Source organism: Haliotis cracherodii, unplaced genomic scaffold (assembly GCF_022045235.1).
Source record: "Haliotis cracherodii isolate W230 unplaced genomic scaffold, xgHalCrac1.p SCAF_8, whole genome shotgun sequence".
NCBI lineage: Eukaryota > Metazoa > Mollusca > Gastropoda > Lepetellida > Haliotidae > Haliotis > Haliotis cracherodii.
In genome coordinates, this window is record NW_027266341.1 from 23,493,680 (window position 1) to 23,512,885 (window position 19,206).

A 19,206-nucleotide genomic window follows, 5' to 3' on the forward strand; every position below is an offset into this window, starting at 1 on the left:
AGGTGTTCCTAAAACAGATAATTACATTTTGTAACAATAACAATTCTATTTACATTCAAAGCCAATTATCAGGAAAATAACAGGTCAATTGTCTGTGATGGATGCTATGATACAAGTGAAGCTGTGCATGTTCAGTTATTCTCAGTAACTAGTGTGAATAACACTATAAACAAGTTTTTGAAAGAGAATATTAATACAAATCAGATCGAGCAAAACGCAAGTTTTGAGATAATGTCTCGTTAGTGTTCAAAAGCATAATAAACTGAAGACAACACGTCAAACTTCTTTACAAATTATATGTGATTGACATCTCAAGACAACAGCAACTCACTGCCCACTTTTAACTACTGGTGCTATGTACCATGTCTACTGGCTACATCTTCCATACTCTGGCATTCACTTCAGCTTTTTTAACATGGGCATTTAATCGGTTTGTGTTCATGTAGCGTTCTGTCCACCAATGGAATTAAATAAAGGAACAGTTTCAGAGGTGAGCATTTGCTTGTAATGATATTATTACTTTTTTGTGTGTGTGCGTGTGCTTGTGCGTGCACACGCATATATACATACTGAAGATATCCACTATGGGCAATGTCGTAACAAACTGGGCACTTAATTTCAAATGGAACATTTATACTGAAGCACATTACTTTTTTTTAAAATGTGTTCCTTCATTCTATTCCATCAGTGAACAATTGTTTTCCACACAAGAAAATTCAAAATACACATGTTATGGTGGTTTTAAATGACTGGACTAGACACTCTCTTCTTATTTACCATGGTCTTAAGAGGCTTGAAGCTACCACCTTCGGTAAAATCAGTACACTGAATCATAGTTTAGCTTTTTACTGCTTGTACAACCCTACAAGTCTTAAACGTTCATGTTTGAAATGAGAATATACAACAGGACACTCCTGTTCCTTCACCCCACAAGTGGCACACTGTTATGTCCTCTCAATGGCCTAGATCAGATCTGGACCCACTTGCACAAAGTGACCTTAGCGCAAAGATGATTGTAACTCCCATGTTTTAACATAGGCTTACAATAGTTGTAGCGCTAAGATCGCTTTGTGCAAGTGGGCCCAGGTGTTTTTATTAGGATGTCCCCTGCTTCTCCAGACAAGTTAGTTGTTCCTCATCACATTTACATAAGCCGATGGTTTGGGTCAGTCACAGATGTAGACATCCAAGAACACGATCAATTTCATTTCATCGCCATAGCGAAAAATTCATCTCTCCAGCAACATTCAGCCAACGGTAGTATCTTCTTTGATCACCATACTCCTGAAAAAGGAAAAGATGGTTCTGTTAGCATGAAATGAGACATAACCAGTAATACAATTTCTGCAAGATTTGCAGGTTAAGAAATATTTTAAGGAGTTTCATAACACTAGTTACTGTTCTGAAGATGATTGCAGCTACTCTAATGTAGTGACTACTAAAGCAGGGTTGGTTCATTTTCTATCCAAAATGTCAACAAAGACATTTTAAGAATTAATAGGTCACTCATAAGCATATCGCTACTAACCTAGTTTTGCATTGTCGTGTATATAGTTGTAGCAGCATTTGGATCATCGGCTGTTGGCTGCATGGCAAATTGTACAGGACCATCTTGCTCGACAATAGCATGGGTAACTTCATTTGGATCGGCAGCCTGGACGATGATGATGGTTTCCTGACCTCCCTCAGTCTGGAGGGTAGTAAACGCCTGGCCCTGAAGCATCTGGGTGGCATCATTGACCACAGTGGCATAAGTGCCATCACCCACTGCAGTGTAAACTGTCGTAGTTCCATCCTCGCCATCTTCCCCTTCTTGGGTGAGGGTAATAGTCTGCTCCATGGCTGATGCCTCTTCTGGATCATCCGGCACCTCCTCCTCGATCTTCTTGATGTAAGCCTGCATGGCCTTGGCAGCTTCTCCGTGAGCAACATGTACTTTTCCGATGTGTTCCAGAAGGAGCTTTTTACGTTTGAAGGTCTCGTGACACATGTCACACATGTATGGGGAGAGCTTCTTGTGAACCAGCTGAATGTGAGACATAAGGTTGGATTTGTTGTTGAAACATCGTCCACAGTCATTGCATTTGTGAGGCTTCTCTCCAGTGTGGATAAGCATGTGACGATCCACATGGTATTTTTTCGTGAATCTTTTCTCGCAAACTGAGCAAATGAAAATCTTCTGATTTGGGGATTTCCAGCCTTCATGGACACGTTTTGTGTGACCAATCAAAGCTCCTAGCGTCTTGAATGCAGCTTTGCATGTATTGCAGAGATACTGTCTGGTATGGAGATGCATGCCCTTGATGTGAGTGTTCAGGTTGCCTCGGAATGCTGAGGTATAGTCACAGTGGGGACACTTGTAAGGCTTTCTCCCAGAATGAACAGTGCGCATGTGAGAGCTCATTCCTGTCTTAAGGACAACCTTTCCACAGATAGGACAAGGAATCTGCATTCGGTTCTGCTGGTGCAATTCCATGTGCCGTTTCATGTTCTTGGTGACTTTCCCACATTCTCCACAGGTTTCACCAGAGTCATCAACACCTTGAGTGGACACCTTCATGATCCTTTCTCTCCATTTAGCATTTCTCATTTCTTCATCGAAGTCAGGCTCATCTTTATGCTTACTCTTGATGTGCTTCACCAGGCCAATAAATGCACGATCGCAGAATGGACATTTCAAAGCTTCCTCCGTGTTTCTCTTGATGGATTTTCTCCTTGGCTCAGTATCTTCAAACAAACTAATGTCATCTTCCCTCCTCCGTCTCCTCCTGGGACTTTCTTCATCTTCATCCATCAAAGGATCTGTTTCTGCATCTATATTAAGAGGGCCAAACTTTTTCTTCTTTAATCGTGGATCAGTTTGTGTTTGTACAGACCTTCTTCCCGGAGATTCATAAATTGTCTCAACCTCAACAAAGTGAGCAGTTATGGGAGTCTGTGTTGCCTGAGTTGAGGACTTAAGATGATCTTCGTCATATTCATCTTCATCAATCTGATCAATGTCATATATGTCATTGGATGCTCCTGCAAGGTCATCAAAGTCTCTCCTGCCTCTCTCTGGTGTAATTGGAGTAGTGCCTGTTTCCACAGAATGCTGTCTTGGAGTTTGAACATGAACTGTTTCTGTATCTTGCATCCCTGTTCCTACAGACTGGCTTGTTTCATGTATCTCAGGAACTACCACAATACCTTCTTCTTCTTCCTCCTCTTCCAATATCCCCTCCTCCTCCTCCTCTTCTTCTTCTAGTTCTTCTTCTATTTCTTCTTCTACTTCCATTTCCAAAGGTTCTTGCTTAACACTTTCCTGACCCTTTGCTTTCTTTCTTGCAGGAGTTGTTGGAGTTGCAACCTCAGTAGCCTCTGGTTCCTCAGCATCTCTGGTTCTCTTTCTTCCACCCCTTCTTGGTGTTTCATCTGGTTCCTCCACTTCTGCAGATGGCGTTGGAGTCTTTTTCTGGGCACTTGATGGCGCAGAATCAGTTGATTTGGGTCTTCCTCTGCCTCTCTTCAAAGGAGTATCATGTTGTTCCTCTTCTTGAAGCATTTTTCGGGTGACATGAGCAGATTGATCAGCAACTGGCTCTTTAGATGCCCTTCCTGATCTTCTTTGACTTCTTCCTTCCTCCACCTGTGGTTGGGTTTCCTCATCAGTTTCCACACCAGTGTCTGTAACAATCACTTGAACCAGCTCTTCCCTTCGGGGCCTTCCTCTGCTTCTTTTGGCAGGTACATCCTCTACATCATGAGGAATGATCTTTGTTATTAATTGAACAGATTTACTTTCATCTTCTCCTTGCTTTTTTCTGCCTCGTTTGGGGGTTTCCTCTTCCTCTTCAGGTTCTGGAGCAGTTTCCTTTTTTTGTCTACCCCTCTTTCCTTTACCTTCAGTCGGAGTATCCTTACTTGGTGTTTCAACTGCTTGAGTCTCTGTTGTATCTCTACGGGGTCTGCCTCTTCCTCTTCTTGGAGTTGAAGTTTCCTCTGTCGGTGCAGGTTCTTGGGACTTTTCTTGTGGGGTTTCAATTTCTTGAGTTTCGGTTGTATCTTTTCGTGGTCTTCCTCTTCTCTTTGGAGTTGCTACCTCTTCAGCTGGTGGAGTTTCTGGCTCTGGTTCACTTTCCTTTATTTCTCTCTTTGGTCGACCTCTTCCTTTTTTCTCTGGTTCAGGTTCAACGGGTGTGTCTTCAGATTTTTGTCTTCCTCTGCGTCTTTTCTCTGGACTAGTAGTGTCTTCAGGAACATCCTTTGCCTTAGGCTCCTCGACCTTTTTCGCAGGACGGCCTCTTCTTCTGGGTGTTGTTTCTTCAACTGTCTTCTCAGGAACAGCTTCTGGTTCTGCAACTTCTGTTTCTTTGGCTTCAGTTTCAGCTTCATCATCAATTGCTTGATTTTCATCAGCAATATCATCTTCAGTATCAATTTTCTGCGTTTCTGCATTTTGATCAATTTCTTGTATAGATGCTTTGGTCTGTGACTGCACCGTTTTCTCTAGTGTCTCTTGACCAGAGCTCTTTCCTTCAACAGACTGGCCATCCTTTGTTTCAACTAAAGCACCATCTCCTTCCTGAAGAGGAACATATGTTTCTTTCACTATTGTTTCTTCTATAACTGGCTGGCGTTTGGAAACCTCCTCCTGACTTTCAGCTGTGAATGGTGTTTCCACCTCAGCCTCATCTTCGACTGCTTCTTCTTCTAAACTAATAATTCTAGTTTCGCCATCTTCCTCTTCTAATTCCTCTGTTTGAGCTCCAGTTTGGATAACAGTTTGCTCTGTTACTACTTGAGAACCTGTAAACAAGTCCTGTTGACTAGATGAGGGGTTCTGGATAATGGTGATTGTGTCGGTATGTGGATCATGAATATACTGTCTTCCGGTTCCAGCTTCTGTGGTAACAATCTGAACCTGACCTTGATTCTCAACAATTTGAGCTCCCTCAGGTATAACCATCTGAACAACCTCACCTTGCTGCTGTTGATCTAATTGAAGGATAGCTTCAGCAGCAGCTTGGTTATCAAGGGAAGATCCACCCTGAATGATACTAACACTCCCATCTCCAGATGCCAAGGCTACGCTTGTGGCTGTGCCAAACGCTGCTTGTGCAGCTGTTCCTATAGCACTGGGCTGTGTGGTCTCTAGAATTATTTGCTGGGCTTCAGCTCCATTTTGGTCTACAATCATGTACTGTTGTGTTTCAGTCCCAGTGTCGCCCTGCATCAGCGTCTTGGGCATCTCTTGAGTTTGTAGGACAACTGCATCCATGAGTTGGGCACCATCACCATAGCCACCAGCATTGGTCTCCCCTTCCATCGGTTGTGGTTGATTTTCCATCCTCAACTGAAAATAAAAGAAGGATGAATTAGGCATCCATGCGTTGCAATTTGCTTCCTCCTACTTACAGAGGTCAATATTCGTTTCATTTGTGCCTTTCAAAATAGGGGTCGATTTAAATATTAGCCTGTGGCCAGTTAAAATTACAAAGAGCTTGCTGTAAACATAGAGTAGATGGCCTGTCTGGCTAATCAAAATTTCACCCCCTCTCCTTTTATGTCTATTTTTTTTCAATTTGATCATCTCGGTAGAATAACTGACTGCCATTTCGTAATGCGTACAACAACATCATTATTTGCTCATCAGTGATATATAAGTTACCTATATTAACAATTTGCTGCAGGCTTGGGGACAAATATCAGCCTCTGAACAGGTATAGATAACACCCTGGCAGCACCCATATTCTGCCTATTTTCAGACCTTCACAACTTGCAGAAAAGATAGAGAACCTGACATTTTACAAGGGCTCATTTCAAGTCATGGATACAATTGCAGCCACAATATTTCATGTAAATTTGATTCCCCCTTTGACAGTGTCCTCTGCAAGTGACACTTGACATCATATCATAATGATTACAATACCTTCTCTAATACTAGGAAACCGTGAACCTGTACAAAGAATTTTGTTATAAACCACCAGATGTAGAGACTATTAAAAGTCCAGGTTCCTACCCTTTTCGAACTAGGTTGGAATTATGTAGTGGTATTTAAGCTGGACTCCGGAGCCTATACAAAGTCCAATAAAAATTGTGTTACAAAGTCAACTGCCTGTTTGTAAACATACATACAGATTTCAGTCGATTGCAGGATTTGCAAAGCATGTGTACCATCAACATGCCAGCAAAATAAATTTTCCAAATCTTTTCATGTTTTTAATTAGGGTGCTCACATGATTTGATGCACTTCACAAAGTAAGACCCGGTTTATTACGATGTAGATCTTGATTATAGAGACAATCATCTTCACTGGGCGTGGCCAATGTAAGTGATATGAGAGGTAGAATCTGATTGGTCAACAGGAGGGACACAGAAGGGACATAACTCATAATAGCCACTGGTGGTGCTACAATCAAACCACAAAATTCCAGCCTAGTTCGGCAAGGGTGGAAACTGGATATTCACTGTCAATTAACTCCCTTGCCTCAGGAAGATGATGGAAAATGAATTCACATGCTTGTATCACAAAACATTACACCTATTTAACCCAACTACTGCAGATCTCTACTTACAAAATGAGATTTTTAAGAAATTCCAACCTAGTTTGGCAAGGGTGGAAACTGAACTTTAACAGCCTGGGGAAGATGATTTAGACCAAGAACAAAAAAGTGAAAGCTACAAACATTATTGAAATTTAAATAATTTTCACCTACTTATGGCTGCATTGCTACACATCAACATTTAGTTAAATCATATCTGTATTTATTCTCGCAGTACAGACAACAATACAGACCTAATATGGAGCACTAATAGAGAAGGGTTGAAATTCTAATAAAAGGTTGAGTTGTGGACAATACCATATCAATTCAAGAGAGGTTAAACTTAAATCTTAGCAGAAATCAAAGACGTTGATCTACCTGTATGTGAATAAGTGCACAAAATCAAGAGAAAAAAGACAATCACGGGTACAGTTTCAAACAAGCAAATTTTGATTTGGGAATGACAGCAAAACAAAAACTAAATGAATATACATACAACTCTTTCTCCATAATAATCTACAAATTGCAGATAAGAAACAGTCGTATTTTAGAGGAGATTCACTGAGCTGGTGTCGGCAGGGGTGGAAGAGTTTTCATGAACATACCCTCGTGCAAGAATGGCCACCCTGCATGAATTTTGAACTATTTCTAGTGGCCAAACAGCAAGTTGGGTTTAGATTTTTTAGACTATGCTATGATACATTTGCTTCCAAATTTGTCCATTCTTTTCAACTTGTGGTTACTTGCAAACATTTTCTGGCTGCTGCACATGGCAAACATGCCGCCTTCGATGTGAAATAAATGACTTAATTGTTGCTAATTAAACAAGAGGGTGAACCTGGAGCAATAGTCATTGTATAATGAACTCAACTGTCACTTCTAATTACTTGAAAAGTCCAAGATGAAAAGTCCAAGTTGATATGATTTCATTTGATACGGTCAGAGACCCTGCCTCTGATATGGTACACACTTCAGATGGAAATAAGATGCCAAAATTTACGAAAGCACCGGAATATAAATAATATATTTTTGTCAACTGTAATACCATTTACAATGTTTACAACAGTCGCTATTTCATATCATCAGTCTAGATATATTGAATTACGATCTAAACACACATTGTTGAAATTTGATAACTGCAGATTGTTGTCTCCTGCATGTCAACAAAATGGAACAGCTGACAGTGGCTCGCAAATAATTTCCCATCAAGTTGACAACAAACAGAAATACATAAATATAAGTGTAATTTCTCCTAAAGTAGACAATGAACAGAAATATAAGTCGAATGTAATTTTGTGTTAATAATAGTGCTAATAATTATAAATACATGTATTTGCAGTGGAATAATTAATGTTCAAAAATAGGATACCCAAGGATATATCTATATAATCTAGTAATATTACTTGCAACATTATTTGAGTCACAAGTACCAAAAATCAAATACAGTTTCCCTCGAAGTAGGGGCAAATTCTATCACAATGCATTTTCAGGACATCCAGCAAACAGTTATTGTTGACACACACACACACTAATAGCAGCCTAGTTCGGCAAGGGTGGAAACTGGACTTTAGTCAGTTAACTCACTTGCCTCGGGAAGATGGTTTGTTTGGGAGCACTGAATGTTTACACAGAATCATGTAATTAAATTAAGTTGATGCTTGGAAGACATGAGACTTCTAAGTTCCAAGTTCCAACACACTTCAAAAGGTTACAACTGATGTGAATGGAAAGCAAATAAGACTGTTCACATTGATTTTGATTCTTCAAATCACAACATTAACATTTCTTACGAACACTTTCATTTTCACAACAAACTTGGCAACAAACTTCTTGACAACTCTGCAAGTGATAATAAATGTCCCATAGTTTGATAATAAAGTTCACAAGACAAACAACTCTATATTTTCTTGCGTATAATATCAATAAACATTTTTTTACAGAAAATACAGCGATGTTTAAAGGTATGCATAGTATCATATTTCATCATACACACAAACTTCAAGTTAGAACTCCTTCCAATGACAAAATGCACAATATTTTATGTAAACAAATTAAATTGTTTTGCTGCATGCCATTTAGTCCTGTAGTATTTTGTATTTATAGCTAAACAATGCTAAATAATGTATGAACTACAGTACTGCATACTACATTTCTGTATTTCTTATGCAATTTATATTATTGCTACATCTAATTCATTATACTTTATAGTGAATTTTGTTTTCGGACCGCTTGCTTTCAATGAAAAAAGGACTGCCAATACCAAATATAAACAGCTTTATTGATTGTTTGAATTCATCTTTAACTTGTGGCCACTAAATACACTACTCCTTTTCCAAAATATGCATCAGCACTTATATTTGATCATTACACAGTGAGAGAGTGACTTGGGTTTAACGCCGCTTTTAACAGTATTCCAGTTATATCACGACGTGACAGCTTAATGTGGGAGGAAGTGATGCAGGTCTCAGACATTTACCACTACAGTGAAATCCACGAGCACGGGTATGGTGCTGACAAACCTAGAAACATAATTGGGGAGAACCAGGATTTGAACCCACAATAATAGGTTTCTGGCATGCTCGAGGGATGCAACTCTGCACAGCGAATCGCGGCGCCTTAGACAACTGGGCCACCTGTGCCCCCCCTGATCATTACACAGGGCTTCAGGTCAGTTTATTGTCATTCAAAATGGCCAACGTGTTTTTTTTAATCCAAATTTGTTAATGATAATTTCCTGACAATTTGTTTAATATTGTGAAAGTTTCCTATGACATTTGGCTGAAGCAAAAATCACTGGTGAAATGAACTGCCCAAAATGTGATTATCTGTTTGTAGTTCTAAACTAATACTGTTTACTGTTATCAATGCATCAATATGATCAAATTGACATGAAAACAATCTGGTTGTAAATTTGTCACAAAATGTCTAATTTGTGTTCTTTTTAAATGGTTGTCAAAACAACTTAGGCAAAGGAAACCTGTCATAATTAGCAAACAAATATTCGACAAATGAGTAATAATGCATTGGACGAAAAAATTGTATGAGAATCCCAACAGAGATCACTGCTAATAATTGATGTTCTAATAAAATAAAATAATATTCATCTATCATCTTTCATATTCATACTTATTGTATATATAAAAACAAAGGCCATAAATTTATTAGACATAGCCTTGGCCGATTCCGAAAATAACTAAATATTTTGCTATTTAAATGTTTACAAAAATAGTTTTCCGTGTAATCTGAAACATTCTGTCCTTTTCATTACACCTGTATGAACCATGTCTCGTTTCTTCTATGATTTGTTCCTATATCGAAAAAGTCTTATTCTTTGCCAGTCTCAAACTACCGAATGCTGCAGCAAATCACTTCCTCTCTCGCCTCGCGCGCTGGATCTTGCGGATTCTAGTCACATGACGCTAATAAAGCCCGACCTTGAACCTTTCGCAATTATTAAATATATTACAATGTATCTCCCATTCATAATTTCCCAAATCATTATGTGAATAGTGCTGGGTGAGTTAATACCATTTAATCATCAAACGAAGGCACATTTGTTATGGATGATTCAGGGGCACCTACTCGCAATTTTATTCCCTTTGCCGGGAACACATGCGCGATACCAGGCCAGACACTCCGCCATTTGTCCCTTTGTTGTCGTTTAGCCAAAACGACAGATATTTGCGCTTTTCTGAAAGCTTCTACTTACAAAAAGGAACTTTGCAAGCAATTACTGACAATGGGGCATCAAAGAATAATGACATTATTTACTTATCCTAAAAAATAAGGGGGCTAACTTATGAAAATTGTCGCCCCTGGGTTTTCCAAGGGCAGTAACCGTGTCGCCATTTTGAAAACCACAACATATCGCACGGCAGTGGTTATCGCCCATAGTGCCTAGGTTATCTCACGTGTGCCATTCGATTTGGTTAGCTAACTTACCCAGTGAGTCTTGTCATTCCAGGACGGTTTCCGTGTAAATATGTCTGAACAGTCCAATTCGATAGAGCCCCGATTTGAAGGAAATTTATGCAGCAACACTCTAGGTCAGCATTTTTTCCCTTTAGCCGGCTTGGCTATGCCATTCCCACAATGCCTCAGCGCGGATTCGTTATACTTCGGTAAACTCCGTAAGCCTCTCTCACTATCGACAGCCATGGTTCACATGTTTGACGATCGGAAACTTCAGATCGAAAACCCGAAGAACTACTCCATCATTTAACATAATAGACTATCATTTTTCGTTTGTACACAACTCATCTGTAGTGGAGAGAAAATTTATCATTGTTCCGTGAGAGCTATGGACACAATAGATTATATGTGCATACGTTTTATCCCTGAAGCAAATCTCTTCTCTGAAATATAAATATGTCTGTGTGGGCGTGATTTATATTCATTTTTATTAAAAGAAAATATTAGTAAATTATCTGTATTACACGTATAAATAGGTACGATTTTAAGTTCATATAATTAAGGTTTTTTTTATTCAAATATATTTTATTGGCAGGTCAATCTTCAGTGGATCGATGGACTGAATTGTCTGACCCATACTCGATTATTCCATTTTGCTGGAATATTGCTTGAGTGCGGCGTAAAACACCTAACACACAGAGCATTAGACATTTACCCTCGATGTCATATTTTGATTGGGCCTATATCTAAACAAACAATACTTATAACCACGCACACACACACACACACACACACACACACACACACACACACACACACATTAATATTACGAGAAAAAGCACACGTGCATGGTGCAGTAACAAGTTCAATATCTCGATGACGTAACAAATATTCTGCAACATATATTTGCAGAACTGAACTTATTTTCTTTTCGATCTCATGCAATATCTGTAATACAACCTACACCCAGTATCTTTGTTTGTATTTTGAACATGTTTGAGATTAATAAAAGAATAATAATGTCTTATCAACAGTAAACAACAAATCAATCTACTTCAAATTAAAAAATCTGGTGGGATCCTTTTAAATCTTAATGCGACTGATAACGAGTTAGGATCAAGAACATACGATCACCTGTACTTGATATTTTAAATTATTAATTCCCTGGGATAAAACTATTAGGCCGTACTTTTCCAATGCCACAGATGTTTCCAGTTAGATTTGGTATGTGTACAGCTATACAAACTATTAAACAATATGTTAATGTTATTTTGAGCTGTCAGTTTAGCAAGTGGGAAAATAATGCTAAATCTGTTGAAATTGCAGGATCTTTAACAAAGACATTAACGAGTTATTTGATTCAAAATAGGTTTATAATGCCAACATAAAAGGCTCCTTGTTCTTAAATTGATAAATCTATTTTAAATCAATGGCAATTAATGGTATTTGTAAGTTGTATTAGTGGTTTATTGCTGTTTTTTAATAGTTCCAATCTGTCGACCCAGAAACAGCAATTTTAATTTTTTTAAACTTACGTATTTGGAAAACCTGCTCGAAGCGTATCATATTGGCATACAAGGACGACACCATACAACATACAGAATGCATGATTTCAAAATTTGTTTTCTGGTGTGAGCAATCACAGTCACATGTTCTTTCACTGATTCGTAACTACACTTTATAATTTATATAGGCGATATACATAGGTGATATAATACAGTGATATAAAACACAGAATACAGAAAAGTATACAACGGGTCACCAAATTGGGATAAGGATTGTCTGAAGGCAACCAACAACTATCAGGCCGTACAGCTATGTAAGGCAACATAGAAAATTAGCCTTGAGTTCGATTGTGTTAAATCGGTTTTATTGGATTAAAAGTTTGCCATTGTTTAATGTCCCCCTTCATTATAAATAGTTTATAGTTCTCCACTGTGTATTAAACTATTTATTTTCTTTCTAAAATACGGACGAAAGTATACGATAAATGACGCTCATTTGAAGTTATTTGACAACACAGACACGTTTCACTCACCAAACCCCCTTTTTTTTAAATTTTAACGTGTAACTCAAATTCAGTTGAAAATACGATAATTGAAGGAGTGACATGCCCCACTAAACCAGTGCAACATTGAAAGTAACTTTAACCACTGCCGATTGTAAAACTTAGATATTAATCAAAGCGCTCGTAAAATATGCGCTTTAGCACAGGTTTAGGAAGTTCTGGCACTCTATTGTCGTACGTATATCACGCTGCCCTGTCACGTGAACATGGAAATCCAAAATCCCGAAATCAGCCATGTATCCAATACATGTCGCCGTCTTAGTTTTCTCCACGTTGAATATTGATTCTGATAAGATTGCTTGTCATCGTCAATTGTCTCTACATTGTGTTGTTTTCACTGTTCTACTGTATGATCAGTATTTTCCTTCAGTGATCCCCCACGACCAATCTTGTACCAGTACAATCATGTTGGACCAAATGCTGATTTTGAACTCTTGCTATGATTTATCTGCCCTAGGGCAGTTCTTGAACTTCCCCATATTTTTACCTGCACCAGGATTGACCTTGAACATCACCATGGTTTACCTGCTCCTGATCTGATCTTGTACATCACCATGGTTGACATGTTCCTGATCTGATCTTGTGCATCAACATGGTTTACCTGTCCCCGATCTGATCTTGTGCATCAACATGGTTTACCTGTCCCCGATCTGATCTTTTACATCACCATGATTTACCTGCTCAAATCTGATCTTGTACTTCACTGTGGTTTTCTTGTTCCAGATCTGATCTTGTACATGACCATGGTTTACCTGCTCCAGATCTGATCTTGTACATCACCATGCTTTTCTTGTTCCAGATATGATCTTGTACTTCACCATAGTTTACCTGCTCCTGATCTGATCATGTACTTCACCATGGTTTAATTGTTCCGGATCGGATCTTGTACTTCATCATGGTTTACCTGTTCCAGATCGGATCTTGTTCTTCATCATGGTTTACATGTTCCAGATCAGATCTTGTACTTCACCATGGTTTACCTGCTCTAGATCTGATCCTGTACTTCACCATGGTTTACCTGCTCCAGATTTGATCTTGTACATCACCATGGTTTACCTGCTCCAGATCTGATCCTGTACTTCACCATGGTTTACCTGCTCCAGATTTAATCTTGTACTTCACCATGGTTTACGTTTATCAGATCTGATCTTGTACTTCAACATGGTTTACCTGCTCCAAATCTGATCTTGTACTTCACTGTGGTTTACCTGTTCCAGATCGGATCTTGTACTTCATCATGGTTTACCTGCTCTAGATCTGATCCTGTACTTCACCATGGTTTACCTGTTCCAGATTTGATCTTGTACATCAACATGGTTTATCTGCTCCAGATCTGATCCTGTACTTCACCATGGTTTATCTGCTCCAGATCTGATCTTGTACTTCACCATGGTTTACACGTTCCAGATCTGATCTTGTACTTTACCATGGTTTACACGTTCCAGATCTGATCTTGTACTTTACCATGGTTTACCTGCTCCTGATTTGATCTTGTACTTTACCATGGTTTACCTGCTCCAGATTTGATCTTGTACTTCACCATGGTTTACCTGCTCCAGATCTGATCTTGTACTTCACCATGGTTTACATGTTCCAGATCTGATCTTGAACATCACCATGCTTTACATGTTCCAGATCTGATCTTGAACATCACCATGCTTTACATGTTCCAGATCTGATCTTGAACATCACCATGCTTTACATGTTTCAGATCTGATCTTGTACTCCACCATGGTTTACTTGTTCCAGATCGGGTCTTTTACTTCACCATGGTTTACCTGCTCCAGATTTGATCTTGTTCTTCACCATGGTTTACCTGCTCCAGATTTGATCTTGTACTTCACCATGGTTTACCTGCTCAAATCTGATCTTGTACTTCACTGTGTTTTTCTTGTTCCAGATCTGATCTTGTACATGACCATGGTTTACCTGCTCCAGATCTGATCTTGTACATCACCATGCTTTTCTTGTTCCAGATATGATCTTGTACTTCACCATAGTTTACCTGCTCCTGATCTGATCATGTACTTCACCATGGTTTAATTGTTCCGGATCGGATCTTGTACTTCATCATGGTTTACCTGTTCCAGATCGGATCTTGTTCTTCATCATGGTTTACATGTTCCAGATCAGATCTTGTACTTCACCATGGTTTACCTGCTCTAGATCTGATCCTGTACTTCACCATGGTTTACCTGCTCCAGATTTGATCTTGTACATCACCATGGTTTACCTGCTCCAGATCTGATCCTGTACTTCACCATGGTTTACCTGCTCCAGATTTGATCTTGTACTTCACCATGGTTTACGTTTATCAGATCTGATCTTGTACTTCAACATGGTTTACCTGCTCCAAATCTGATCTTGTACTTCACTGTGGTTTACCTGTTCCAGATCGGATCTTGTACTTCATCATGGTTTACCTGCTCTAGATCTGATCCTGTACTTCACCATGGTTTACCTGTTCCAGATTTGATCTTGTACATCAACATGGTTTATCTGCTCCAGATCTGATCTTGTACTTCACCATGGTTTACACGTTCCAGATCTGATCTTGTACTTTACCATGGTTTACACGTTCCAGATCTGATCTTGTACTTTACCATGGTTTACCTGCTCCTGATTTGATCTTGTACTTTACCATGGTTTACCTGCTCCAGATTTGATCTTGTACTTCACCATGGTTTACCTGCTCCAGATCTGATCTTGTACTTCACCATGGTTTACATGTTCCAGATCTGATCTTGAACATCACCATGCTTTACATGTTCCAGATCTGATCTTGAACATCACCATGCTTTACATGTTTCAGATCTGATCTTGTACTCCACCATGGTTTACTTGTTCCAGATCGGGTCTTTTACTTCACCATGGTTTACCTGCTCCAGATTTGATCTTGTTCTTCACCTTGGTTTACCTGCTCCAGATTTGATCTTGTACTTCACCATGGTTTACCTGCTCCAGATATGATCTTGTACTTCACCATGGTTTACACGTTCCTGATCTGATCTTGTACATCACCATGGTTTACCTGCTCCAAATCTGATCTCGTACATCACCATGGTTTACTTGTTCCAGATCTAATCTTGTACTTCACACTGGTTTACTTGTTCCAGATCTGATCCTGTACTTCACCATGGTTTACCTGCTCCAGATTTGATCTTGTACTTCACCATGGTTTACGTTTATCAGATCTGATCTTGTACTTCAACATGGTTTACCTGCTCCAAATCTGATCTTGTACTTCACTGTGGTTTACCTGTTCCAGATCGGATCTTGTACTTCATCATGGTTTACCTGCTCTAGATCTGATCCTGTACTTCACCATGGTTTACCTGTTCCAGATTTGATCTTGTACATCAACATGGTTTATCTGCTCCAGATCTGATCTTGTACTTCACCATGGTTTACATGTTCCAGATCTGATCTTGTACTTTACCATGGTTTACACGTTCCAGATCTGATCTTGTACTTTACCATGGTTTACCTGCTCCTGATTTGATCTTGTACTTTACCATGGTTTACCTGCTCCAGATTTGATCTTGTACTTCACCATGGTTTACCTGCTCCAGATCTGATCTTGTACTTCACCATGGTTTACATGTTCCAGATCTGATCTTGAACATCACCATGCTTTACATGTTCCAGATCTGATCTTGAACATCACCATGCTTTACATGTTCCAGATCTGATCTTGAACATCACCATGCTTTACATGTTTCAGATCTGATCTTGTACTCCACCATGGTTTACTTGTTCCAGATCGGGTCTTTTACTTCACCATGGTTTACCTGCTCCAGATTTGATCTTGTTCTTCACCATGGTTTACCTGCTCCAGATTTGATCTTGTACTTCACCATGGTTTACCTGCTCCAGATATGATCTTGTACTTCACCATGGTTTACACGTTCCTGATCTGATCTTGTACATCACCATGGTTTACCTGCTCCAAATCTGATCTTGTACATCACCATGGTTTACTTGTTCCAGATCTAATCTTGTACTTCACACTGGTTTACTTGTTCCAGATCTGATCTTGTACTTCACTGTTATTTACTTGCTCAAGATCTGATCTTGTGATCTTGTACATCACCATGGTTTACTTGATCAAGATCTGATCTTGTACTTCACCATGGTTTACCTGCTCTAGATCTGATCCTGTACTTCACCATGGTTTACTTGCTCAAGATCTGATCTTGTGATCTTGTACATCACCATGCTTTACATGTTCCAGATCTGATCTTGTACTTCACCATGGTTTACCTGCTCCAGATCTGATCTTGTACTTCACCATGGTTTACCTGCTCCAAATCTGATCTTGTACTTCACCATGGTTTACTTGTTCCAGTTCGGATTTTGTACTTAAACATGGTTTACCTGCTCTAGATCTGATCCTGTACTTCACCATGGTTTACTTGCTCAAGATCTGATCTTGTGATCTTGTACTTCATCATGGTTTACTTGTTCCAGATTTGATCTTGTACTTCACCATGGTTTACTTGTTTCAGATCTGATCTTGTACTTCACCATGGTTTACTTGTTCCAGATCGGATCTTTTACTTCACCATGGTTTACATGTTCCAGTTCGGATCTTGTACTTCACCATGGTTTACTTGTTCCAGATCTGATCTTGTACTTCACTATGGTTTACTTGTTCCAGATCGGATCTTGTACTTCACCATGGTTTACATGTTCCAGATTTGATCTTGTACTTCACAATGGTTTACATGTTCCAGATTTGATCTTGTACTTCACAATGGTTTACATGTTCCAGATTTGATCTTGTACATAACCATGGTTTACCTGCTTCAGATCGGATCTTGTACATCACCATGGTTTACTTTTCCAGATCGGATCTTGATCTTCACCATGGTTTACCTGCTCCAGATTTGATCATGTACTTCAACATGGTTTACCTGCTCAAATGGGATCTTGTACTTCACCATGGTTTACCTGCTCCAGATCTGATACTGTACTTCACAATGGTTTACCTGCCAAAGTCCTGATCTGGTAAGTTTTGTCTGCTTTAAGAATCATTACACAAATCTTGAGAATGAGGCTAAACATGTGAGTGATAATGGTGCAAATCTGCTAGTAATCTTCCAACAATCACTGCAAGGAATGAACCCATGAGCTGGGGTATTGACCGGCAATGCCTTTAACCATTCAGCTGACCTACTTCACAAAATGTTAAAATATATAACTGCAATAATGATAATTTCAATGTATGAATACATGTTAGTTTCCTCTCTTCATCTTTCAGATCAAGATGAGTACAGAGTACAGGTCAATGACACTCGAACACAGCGTTAGAAATTGGCACTAGTCCTGTAGTCCTTACCAAACTGTCCAAGAGTAAAGGTATCCTAAGGACTAGTAGAAATTGGCCCATTTTAAGGGTTTGGCTATATGTTATCATTGTAAGGACTAGTGGACAAAAACTGTTAGTTTCTAACCCTGAAACATGTTATTGAAGCTGTAAGCTCAAAGGAGAGCAAATATAACAAATCACAATGGAATGAGCTCTACATTTTTATTATCAAATAAAGGACAAAATACAATTTGTAGAAAACCTATGTCTAACTTGTGACTAATACCAGATAGGACATGACCATAGAATTACTGCAATACACAGTACACAAGACTATATTTGATAATACATAACCATGTTCTGCCCAAACCCATCAACTCCAAACATGAATATGTATTCTCAAACAATGAATCTCATTGTAGGAACTGCCATTTTAGGAGGGAGAGGACATGACAAAGACAATATAGCACAGGGAGGACAGACAGGAGATACAGCAAGGGGAGGCAACTCTTACTGCCTCAATAAATACATTGTAACAGTCCAAAGTGACTAAACTGTATTTTGAACATATTCTGAAACCTTTTATCAAAGTAAATTTCTTTGAATGCCAAAGGTTTCAATGCATGGGTTACCTAGAAAAGAAGTTCATAATTTCCATAGTGACAGTTCTGTTAAACGCACACACACACACACACAATGCTAAACATGCCTGTAAACTGCCATTGGCTTTTTTAAATTAAATACATTCTCCCTATCAAACAAACTTATGTTCAGCTTTCACATGAACAGAAAATTACTTCATATTTCAACACATGGTTGATGTATGATCTGTATGAAAGACAGACTTGGCCACAGATGACTAGTGCCAATTTGACATTTAATATCCACATTAACCATACACAACGATGAGTCCCATGCTGCACACAAACACAGATCAAGGCACAAATACTGTTGTAACTTCACAAACATAAATTTCCTGTGCATCTTGTGGATGTATTACATTTTCTTGGAGCACGCACCCATCAAACAGTTAAAGATTCATGTTTCAATCATTTAGTATATGAAACATAGTTTTTAATTAGCTTTAATACTGTGAACAATTTTGGGGGATCTTGTACTTATGAAAATCACTGAATAAAACAAGAACAATGTGTCCATGTCAACTTGGCAAACCTACTAATATGAAGGATAATAACCACAACAATCATTTAATAATGTTCGCAGAATCTGTAACAAGGACCATACATTTGTCTGACAAATTTCCATGACCTTTCCAAGGCATATGTTAACATCACAACAAAATAACAAACTTTTGGAGGTGCTAACTCAGAATAACATGGAATTGCCAATGTTGAGTTTTATTTATATTCCTGTCACTGGTGTATGAACAG

The 19,206-nt window shown here is 38.8% G+C and overlaps 1 protein-coding gene across 2 annotated transcripts; it reads right to left on the bottom strand.

The window, feature by feature from the left end:
- Window positions 1–1,044: 1,044 nt before the first annotated feature.
- On the bottom strand, window positions 1,045–10,598 carry LOC139449791 (uncharacterized). Of its 2 annotated transcripts, none has more exons than XM_071231320.1 (3): window positions 10,467–10,598; window positions 1,529–5,335; window positions 1,045–1,284 (listed from the first exon to the last, which is right to left on the bottom strand). In XM_071231320.1, exon 2 carries the CDS (start codon window positions 5,327–5,329, stop codon window positions 1,529–1,531), a length of 3,801 nt encoding a protein of 1,266 aa, XP_071087421.1. In that variant the 5' UTR covers window positions 5,330–5,335; window positions 10,467–10,598; the 3' UTR covers window positions 1,045–1,284. The 2 variants fall into 2 exon arrangements, with proteins under 2 accessions (XP_071087421.1, XP_071087423.1); XM_071231322.1 differs by lacking the exon at window positions 10,467–10,598 and adding an exon at window positions 9,874–9,922.
- Between the last annotated feature and the right edge of the window lie 8,608 nt (window positions 10,599–19,206).